This window comes from Contarinia nasturtii, unplaced genomic scaffold (genome assembly GCF_009176525.2).
Source record: "Contarinia nasturtii isolate CC-2019 unplaced genomic scaffold, AAFC_CNas_1.1 Cnas_scaffold_1565, whole genome shotgun sequence".
Classification (NCBI taxonomy): domain Eukaryota; kingdom Metazoa; phylum Arthropoda; class Insecta; order Diptera; family Cecidomyiidae; genus Contarinia; species Contarinia nasturtii.
Window position 1 is genome coordinate 46,521 of NW_022198900.1, and position 10,064 is coordinate 56,584.

Genomic DNA, 10,064 nt, shown 5'->3' on the forward strand with positions numbered 1-10,064 from the left:
GCGTACGATTGCTACATCTGAATATCGAAATTAGAACTAAAATGTATGTGTATTGGTGTAAATTATAAGCACATGTATACGCTTGTCCTTCAAATGGTTGAGCACATGCGCACCCGTTCCGTATACATACAGGCGAGTTCGTTTGTGTGCGATGACTCATACATTCAAGGTACTCACTGATTAAATGTCATGATTCATATTATATTTCTTTGTATTCGTGTCTCCCTCCAATATTTGTACATTAGACAACAACGAGCATTCCACACACCACATACGTCTACATTTATTATTTACGTTCAAAATGGCCGAGAGTAATGTTGTTTAAATAAAGTAAAAAAGATGAAATATTCAAATTGTCATTTTCATAATATGTTTTTAAATCGTGAAAATAATATGGAGAAAACAAAGGAAACAATGCAATTGAGAATATCTAATTTATTGATTGTTAAAAATTCGTTTCGTTCTGAAAAATGGGTAAAAATTAAGCAGCAACATGAAATTCAGTGTATTTTAAACGAATCATCAAGTTTTTGATGCAATTGCAAAATGGCAAAGAAAAGAATTCGAGAATTTTTTTATAAAACAATTCAATGCATAACATTAAAACGTTTAAATTAAACGACACGAAAATTGTGAATAGTGAAAAAGTAATATAATTGTATAAAAAAGAAACAAAAATCGGAAATGTCGACCACAAAAATGGAATTGGAAGTGAACGAAAGCACTGGTAAATTTTACATTCATAACAAAACCAACAACAACAATAGCCACAGTATCCACAGTGATCGAATCGAACAAACAACGGCCACCAATACATTGGTTAGTTCGATAAAAAGTTTTGTGTCGAACATTTTCATAAAACCAATCATCGATATGACATCCATGATTGTGGGTACCGATTTAACCGATAATAATCATCATCACCACGAAACCAACAGCCTTTCGATATCACTAAAATCAATGCTGTGGAACGAGACCACAACGAACGATTGTGGTGGCGTCGTTATCAACGGCAAAAATAAGATCGGCGTCGGCGGCGGTGTTGGTGTTGTTATGGCGGCCAATACCACAATGAACGGTAGTTCACCAACAAAATCGCCACCAACAATTTATTTAGATAATCATAGTAGCGATAGAATTTTTATTAGTAGCTGTGAAAAATCCGTTGTTTTGATGAATTTTTATCAGCAAGACACATTTTTTGACTGTGATGATTATATTGATGGTGGCGAGGATACGATCGATTTTGTTGCCGACAGCACGAAAATTCAATATAATTCATATGGCGATGAATTGTTGCCAACAAAACATTTAAATGATTCACCAAAGAATAATTGTTCAGCATTAAGTACATTCGATAAAACGCCCGAATTATTTAAAAACGATGTAAACATAAAAACCGAACAACCAATTCCATCGCCCGAAATAATTCCATACGGTTGCATATTTACGAAATTCTTTCGTTTAGACAATTCGAAAGAGAAATCACCATTGTTAGCAATGTGTTATAAACAACATAAAGCACGACAATTACAACAAATAAATAAACCAACGTCCAAAGAACGACCATCGATGTCATCATCATCGTCATCATTATCAATGTCACCGTGTCGACGCACCTCAGAAATCGAAAGTGATGATAGTTTCATTGTATTTGAGGAGAGTAGCCCTAAATCGACGAACAGTGTTGATGACCTCATCGGCACAACACCAACAACAACAACACTCAAAAATTATTATAATCGTCAACGCCAATTATCCGAATGCAGCGATGATTTTATTCTATTTGAAGGCGATCCCGATGACGATACCACCGATGAAGATTTCACCGATTCAACGGACGACAGTGATAGTGAGGATGGTATGTTCACACCACGTTTTATTTTTTTTTCAACCGTGATTTTTGCCTTAACTGATAGTCTATTATTAACGATACACATTCAGTAGAAACAAAAGCACCTAATCGATTATTTTTATTATTCCATTTACAAAAATCAAATGCAGAAAGTGATATTGAGAGTGATTGTTTGGATTATACAGCAATATTGATGCGGAAGCATGATGTCGAGAATAAAGATCAACCAGATTCTGGTTTTGAAGAGAATAAAGATCAAGATTCTGGTCCTGAAGAGAAAAAGGTAAGCCAATTTGATGGAATACCCATATCGTTTTAGACAACAATCGAACGTAGAAAAAAATGACTGTCTGCTTCGAATCGACATTTTACAAAACGAAACAAAAAGTATGTCGTTTTTTTGTTGCAAATAAATGAGCGTATCGGTCTGACATTGAAATGTTCGTGAATTGAATTTTAAAATGTTGACTAAATACATGTATACACACAATACCGGTAGATATCAAAATGCACACCCGTACTAATCTCGTCTATTTTAATCATAACGAAATGTTGATCATTTTTTTCGAAAACGAGAAAAATCATCAAATGGAAATACGATGAAGATTTGACATTTACCTTCAAATTTCAGTTTCGTCTTGTCGTGTGTGCATTATCCATTTAAAATGCAAATTTAATAACGCCTTCTATGGTTCTAAAAAGAGACACAAAAGTTACATATCACGTTGCAATTGAACGGTTGAATGTTGTAATGAATTTCATCATTCGAATGGACTATTACATGTTGCATTCACACTGAATTTTTCAATGCAAGAATACCACGACGTAGTGACATTCGTTGCATAAACAAAGTTGAAATTCCAACGGAAAATCACTATCAATATGTGTGATTTTATTTCTTTGTATATACTTTGTAGAACGCATTAAATTGTCGCATATCACTCATGTTAGCCAGTTGAGCATTTTTGTTGACGATTTATTTGCTTTGATAAAAAAAATTGAAACAACAAAATTGATGTGGAAAACAAGAGAAAGAAATGGAAAAAGAAAAAATTATCATTGTCATTAGTTCTTTTGTTTGTTTTCGACATTTTTCGAGAGTTGTTGAAAAACTTAACGATCATTTATATTTCAAAAGAAACCCGAATTAAATGAAAACATGAATGAATGTCGATTCGATGTCATGCCATATGGATAAAATGGTAATTGTTCCTAAGTACGTGTAAAATTGGTTCATTTCATTTATTTTTACTGTTCGGGGTCATTTTGGGAATGGTCAGCCTTTCGCTTGGAAATAATGTCGTTCATACTTGATGCTGGCATGTGTTTTATCTCGTGTTCGCACAGTGACGCAACTTTTTAAAATAATGTGAAATCCTCCACACATATGCGTAACTGTGTGCGGACAATACATGACGCAGTGACGTCATTGTTGTTGTTTGTGTATTGACTATTAAAAGAATAGTTCTGTCTGATTTCATCTCATCTGTCTCTCTTTCGTATTCTCATCCAATTCTCTGTTATATGTCGAAAGGCGATTGGTACCGCCTTCTAGGGAATTTTTTGAAGCAAATATTGACCATTCATATCAAACAACAAAAAAAAAAACGTCAAGAAACCTGATAGTTAATATGTTATTTTTAGTCGATTCAACATAGGTAATGACGAGGGTTCCTAGGGTTCGGATAACCCCCCTCTAAAATATATTTAGGAACCCTCAACAATTTTGGAAATTAGGACCTTTTTTGCTTTTCACTTTTTTGACCGCGAAAATTCTTTCGATTTGCTAGGGTTTTTCGCCAAAAAGTGAAGAGCGAAAAAAATAACGATTTTCTTGTCATATTTCGGATTTGGAAGGCAATTTGAAGTTGGAAAATTCTTCCGATTCGCTAGGGATTTTCGTTAAAAAAGTGAAGAGCAAAACAAAATGATTTTTTCCTCATTTCCTACAAATTCATCAGGGACCCCCCATGGATTTTTCCAGGGACCCCCTACGGAATTTTGCCATCACCCCCCTCTAAAAAATGTCCGTCATCATCTATACCGATTCAATATGTACATCGATTGAACTATGTGCATATTGCACGATGTGTCTTTTTTCGGTGACCTATCACGTTTTCGATATACTTGTATACAAACACGTGTATGCATGAAAATATTTTTTTCTTTTGTTTTTTTGTTATTTTGATGTTGTTTATGGGTTTTTTCCATTGTTTTTCATATAAATTTCGTATTTACAGGTGACGTTCAATCTGCGCCCAACAGTACATGAGATACGTGCATGGAATTATGCATATTCGGAAGCTCGCAAAGGTAAATGGGAGCAAATGGGCCGTGATCGAGAACGATTTGAAAAGCGCATTAATGAACTGAGCCACATTCTGTCACCAATCCTAAAAGCCGATCATCGACAGAAAATTTATAAACAACGTTTCAATGATGAGCATGTGAATCACAATACAAAACACAAAACACAACACATATCAAATAAACGCAAAAAACTTCGTAAATGAGCAACACACAAAACAAATCAAGCAACTTCTTTGACGAACCTGTAATCCAGATTAAGATACAGTTTTATAAGAAAATACACACACCCACACGTCTTTTTCTTCTCTGAAAATGCAATTTTTTCTCTGAAAAGGGGAAAAAATATCAAAAGAAAAAAAATCGCGATTGTTATCGAGACCTAAGACTCCACACCAATCGAATCAAAATCCATGTAAAAAAATATATATCGAAAATTTGGGGGGGTTCTTTTAAATTATACCGAAAAAAGAGAAGAAAAACAAACCGATCGGAACTGAAAGTACAATAAAAATTCTTTGCTTTACACAAAATACAAACACACAAAGAAAGGGAAATTACGTTTAATTGTAATTCATTAAATTCTTAAATGATGGGAAAAATCAATCAAATTTAAACTTTCAACTAAATAAGATCGTTTCGGGTGACGGTGGTGTTTCTGTTTCATTAGAAATACTATGGTAATATTTTTTTTTAAATTCATTCGAATGGTGTGTACATTCGGCGAAATAACATTTGTTGAGTAAAGTATAAACGAAAATTGTTGAAAATTTGTTCATTGTTTATTGTGCAATTTTTCTCGCCAAATATTTTCAAATTAAACGAAAAGTACACAAAATCACACACAAAGAGAAAGAGAAAAAGAGAAAGAATTTTAAAATAACAACCACGCAAGTATCTCATTCGTAAAAATGAATCAATATAGATCGTGTTATGTTCTAAGTTGTATGATGGTGAGCTAGAATTAATTTGAATATAAAAAAAAACACAATTTGGCTTATAAATGTATAAAACCGAATAAAATGATGATTTTTAAATTATTTAGTTCATAAGATTGTATAAATAATGCTATTTTTTATCACACAAATGAAAATAGAATTTGTTTTGTTTAAACTTTCAAATGATTAAATTTAAAAAAAATGTAAAAAAATAATCAAATGTCTTTTTTGTGAGTACCAATCTTATCGTTTATTTGCGCTTATGAACAAAAAAAAAATTAATAATCGATTGGGAATGAACAACAATTTCATTCTAAATTCATATCATACATTCTCGAATTCGCTTAACACTTGTATATTTGTAAACCTATTTTATATTCCATGTGATTTCCGCTTCTTGTAATTTGTAATTTGTACCAAATTTTGATGGCGGGGTATTTAGCTGTTTCGGTGATGGTTCCTGTGCCATGCAACGTGCAACACCAAGTGTAAGGCACAATAGCCCGGTCAACATCAAAAATATCGTTATCACATATTGAAGCCAGGGTAACACAAATAAGGTGAAGTACATCAGCTTTTCGATCTTCGGTGTCAATTGCTTCTGATGCTGTTGGACAAAGGAAATACATTTATTATTTGCAAATTGCTTCGAAAAAAATTATTGACACATTTAATTTTTTGTCAACTTTTATCATTAGGCAAAAATATATATTTTTGGAATTCATTCCATTTTACAAAATAAGAATTTCATCAGAGAATTTTGTAAAAATTGAATTTATCATTTTACTATTTTTGGTAGTTTTTTATAAATGATTTGACGGTTCAATTTTTTTGTCATTTATTTAAATATTATGCTATGTTTTTTTGGCAAAAATTAATTAAATTTTTTATTGTAAATATTTTCATTCAAACATTCATAAAAAAAACAAATTAATGGAAAATTATTGAGATTTTTTCAATTTTTCAAATATTGCCCACTATATTTCTTCATGTTCGGAATGGTTTCAGAAGAAATGGCAAAGTGACATTTAAATCGAATCTCCACCAATTTTCTTTCAATTAATTTTGAAGTCCTTTCCGAAACTATGAACAATTGTTTCTTATGAATTTAAAACTGTATAAAAAAAATGGAAAACTCACGTATTCCACCCAAAATGTTGGCAGTGCCATGTTACTGAATCGAAGAATATCCTCATTAAAATAGGTTAATTTTGGAATGATGACATTACTTTGTGATCGTGCCGATTGATTTATGGGCACGCCCATGACTGGTTCAACAATAATAAAACTTTGGTGTTTTTCTCGATCTGGTTTCAAGCCGTCTAATTTGGTCGTCAATTCATTTGGATATCGACCGTAGAAATGTGGATTTGATGCGGCAAAGGGCATATCTGTGAACCATCAAAGAGTTAAATCACATTGCATCAACAATGAACGTTGCAAATATTTAAAATTTTACCGAAAAAACATTTTGAAACGTCGCTGAATCCGTTCGGCAACCGGTCAACAAATCCCTTGTAACAATCTTCGGTTTCATTTTCAAACCGATCGTAAACATTTTCACGTAAAACATATTTCTTAGCATCAAAACTTCCTTCTGTCATGTTTTTCTCAAAATACAATGGAACTTGGCGACATAATGACTTACGCCAATACCACAACACTGAATCTTCATCCAGACGATTTTTGTACAATGCACCCTCCGTCGAACCCACTATCGATGCATTACATTTTGATGATTGAAAGCCCGGCACAACTGTAGCACCATTCATACTTGTTATCTCAAAAAAGTGATCGAATCCATATCCCGCTCCAATGCGAACATTATAACGGTCTTCGAAATTTGAATAAATCTGAGGAAAAGAAGACCCATCGAAATCGAAATAAAAACAAATATTTCAATATTCAAATTTACCTGATATAAACAGCCACTGTTATTGGTAGGTACGAGGAATGAGAAAAACGAGTTATAAACTCGTTCCACTATGTCACTTTTATAGTTCCATAAATAATCTCTGACAGTCATATTCAAAAATAATGTATCCTCCTCACTTAGCATTTGTTGAAATGGGAATTTCACAAAATAATACGGGTATTTTTCTAAAGATGCAATGGTCGCCTATTGTATGAGAGCAAAAAATCATTTGGAAATAAAAACGGATTTTTTTTCTTCAAATTTTAAAATAATCTAATGCAAAGTAGCAATCCAAAGTCTGCATCGAGTTCAATGCAGCAAGGGAAGTACGATTTAAGTTGAAGGTACGTTATCTTATATTCTATATCTAATATCTATTGAGTGTCACGATGTTTTTGTTGAATCGTGTATTCAGCTGCTCGAAAACCACCCCTCAAAATTCATTAAATGGCACTTCGGATTAATCCAACTTCCATTCGAATTGTTGGTGATAACTTAAAATGAATCAAAAGTCAGAGTGAAATTGAGAAGAAGTAAGTCAATATAAAAAATCGAATTCAAACATGATTCAGCCAAAATAACTGATATGCGTCAAATTTTCGGTTAATTGCTCTGTCGACTTCCAGATATGTCGTTTCCAATTTCTTTAAATTCACAATTTCTTACGAGTTTTTCAAAGTGTATCGGTCACAATTCAGCTAGCAATTTGGTTTGGTCTATAATCTACCGGCTCGTGGCAAACGAGCTTGATAAATTGTATAAAAATAAGCCAAACAAGCGACTATCAGCTGGAGCTTGAATACTCGGCGTCTCGTATTATAAAAGTTGTATCACTCATTTCAAATAAACCGCCTAGCACAAATACCAAAAGAAAAAATCCAATATACAGAAAAACCTACAACTGATTAATGCTGACGTCTATCTAACTGGTTGCTAGTATTGTGCGGTGTGATTGTATTGCGTTTGGTAAATTGATAATTTTGCATAAAAAGTACATTTTTCCCTAATGATAAATAGTCGTTGTCTAACTTGTTCCCTTCCTGTTCATGAAATCATCGCAACATTGCTTATTGAGCTAAAAAAACACTCGATGATAATTCTGTTTATGATAATTATATTAATAAACGGAGTATCACATCCATTGAAACAATTCCATATAAACTCCAGGGGTTGAATAAATATGGATTTGAAGGCCGAAAAAAATTCTTCAAAAAAGTGGTCTTCAACGAAGACTCTTCGTCACGGTCTTTGTTTTGACTATCCATAAATTTATTATTTGAAATGATTAAAAATGAAGATATGTGCATAAATGTTCTTACCAAAAGAACAAAATTCGGTACCAAAATGGTGCGATTTAAGATGCCTGGTTCGTTTCGATCTTCAAGAAATTCAACATCTCGATGAGCCGTATACGATAATGTCGAATTTTCTCGATGAAATTCAACATTTCGATGTTGTAAATGTTCTTTGTAAACAATGGGTCCAATCTCCTTCAGTTTTAATTTATCGTCGGTTTTATTTAAAAATGCGGCCGGATTTTCAACGGAGAAAATGTAAACACGAAGTAGCACTTCTGGTGATGGGGTCCGCCATTCTTTGATAGAGAAACAAAAAACACACGTGATTTTCAAATTAATTTAGAATTCTTCGAAAGCATCATCTTGTAATGGGGGCGGTCGTTACCTTCAAAAGGCGGCAGTCCGGGTTGCATTTTAAGTCGTTCGATCAGCACAAAATCATAAATTGGCAAAACGATTGTTACAAGGCCCCAGGCCAAGAGTAATAAACCAATCAATATTGTGGTGATAGTGCCTTGAAGTTCAATATGAAGTGAAAATAGATCGAAAAAAAAGAGAGAACGATTGAAAAAACAAGAAATGATAGTCGGGTTATTGTTTCGATTTTTATAACTGCGTCAAACAGACAATATAGGAACAACAAAAAAAAAAAGGAAACATAATCGCTTTTTATCAACGCAACTTGACAGACGCATGCTGCTAAACTTCCTTGTTTATAAATTTCCAGTTGAAATAGAAAAAAGAGCACGCACACTGTATATAAATAAGAACGTGATGAATGCGAAACTAATGGTTTTTCAATTGAATCGAAGCGGAAAAGAAATTGATTATAATAATAAACATCTTTAGACGGCAAAGTAAAAAAAATCCGATCAGATCAATCTTAATATGATCCCATTGACTTACAGCACATCTTTCGCAATTGAAACGGCTTTCTAATGGCATGGTCGCCATTTACGTCAACATTATTATAATTGATTAAATGCTTTTCGTTGGTGATTACATTATCGATCTGATTGATAATGACAACGTCATCTTCGTTTCTTGCATTTGTGTATAAGCCACATTGGCTAGTCGCCGATTTTGTATCACTTTCGGTATTCACATCTTCATTTTCACTGTAACTTTGATTCGAACTTGTGCCTTCACTGCTATCATCCAATATATTTGACGACATTTTTGGCGGCCACTGTTTCCACCCCCGTTTGGAATGACACGCAAATTTTTGCTTTCGAATGCAATCAAATTGCGATGACCACTTGAAAACACACTTCGATGTTAATTTTTTTTAACACGCACGTCCTATTTCCTTTTTTACGCGTTTTCTTTCAACGTCAAAACAATTGGCCAACAAAAACAAACGGACGCGCTTCTAGAGGTTTTTTTGTTTAATACGCTGTTTGCCAAATTTTGTTTGACATCGCTGCGTTGTGCCGAGAGACGCGACTGTGATTAACTAATGATTGCACATTTGAATCGACGCACTGTGCTTACTCGCTCGCTTTGCTAACCTCGAATTGCACGATTCTCGAAAAGTTTATCGCAAAGTCGTCTCTCTGTGTGTTATAAAAAAAATATGAAGCAATATTTTTTTTATTTTCAGTTTGGCCGTTCTTTTTTCTGAAACTCTTTAATTATGTGTGTTTTTGCAATCGCACCCTACATACATCGCCTTTTCACACAAATATACTCACAGAAAGTTGCTTCAGTAGTGCAATCCTCATAAAGTTGTGATCGGGACGCTCAAGAAA

At 33.4% G+C, this 10,064-nt stretch overlaps 2 protein-coding genes across 2 annotated transcripts; one reads left to right on the top strand and one right to left on the bottom strand.

Annotated features, from left to right (window-relative positions):
* Window positions 1-82: 82 nt before the first annotated feature.
* Window positions 83-5,206, top strand: LOC116346518. The gene is made up of 3 exons (XM_031776599.1): window positions 83-1,861; window positions 2,005-2,138; window positions 4,096-5,206. The coding sequence occupies exons 1-3, from the start codon at window positions 685-687 to the stop codon at window positions 4,366-4,368; spliced, it is 1,584 nt and encodes a 527-aa protein (XP_031632459.1). The 5' UTR covers window positions 83-684; the 3' UTR covers window positions 4,369-5,206.
* Window positions 5,207-5,324: 118 nt separating this feature from the next.
* Window positions 5,325-9,805, bottom strand: LOC116346519 (lysosome membrane protein 2-like). The gene is made up of 7 exons (XM_031776600.1): window positions 9,220-9,805; window positions 8,699-8,827; window positions 8,335-8,609; window positions 7,016-7,219; window positions 6,560-6,953; window positions 6,241-6,491; window positions 5,325-5,707 (listed from the first exon to the last, which is right to left on the bottom strand). The coding sequence occupies exons 1-7, from the start codon at window positions 9,488-9,490 to the stop codon at window positions 5,468-5,470; spliced, it is 1,764 nt and encodes a 587-aa protein (XP_031632460.1). The 5' UTR covers window positions 9,491-9,805; the 3' UTR covers window positions 5,325-5,467.
* Between the last annotated feature and the right edge of the window lie 259 nt (window positions 9,806-10,064).

Bases quoted from the DNA above. Each gene is read 5' to 3' on its own strand.
- LOC116346518 (XM_031776599.1), top strand. From the start codon at position 685: ATGTCGACCACAAAAATGGAATTGGAAGTGAACGAAAGCACTGGTAAA. The intron at 1,862-2,004 runs GTATGTTCACAC...AATCAAATGCAG, and splicing joins CGACAGTGATAGTGAGGATG to AAAGTGATATTGAGAGTGAT. The intron at 2,139-4,095 runs GTAAGCCAATTT...TCGTATTTACAG, and splicing joins CTGGTCCTGAAGAGAAAAAG to GTGACGTTCAATCTGCGCCC.
- LOC116346519 (XM_031776600.1), bottom strand. From the start codon at position 9,490: ATGTCGTCAAATATATTGGATGATAGCAGTGAAGGCACAAGTTCGAAT. The intron at 8,828-9,219 runs GTAAGTCAATGG...TTGAACTTCAAG, and splicing joins TCAATTGCGAAAGATGTGCT to GCACTATCACCACAATATTG. The intron at 6,492-6,559 runs GTAAAATTTTAA...GATGGTTCACAG, and splicing joins CGTTTCAAAATGTTTTTTCG to ATATGCCCTTTGCCGCATCA.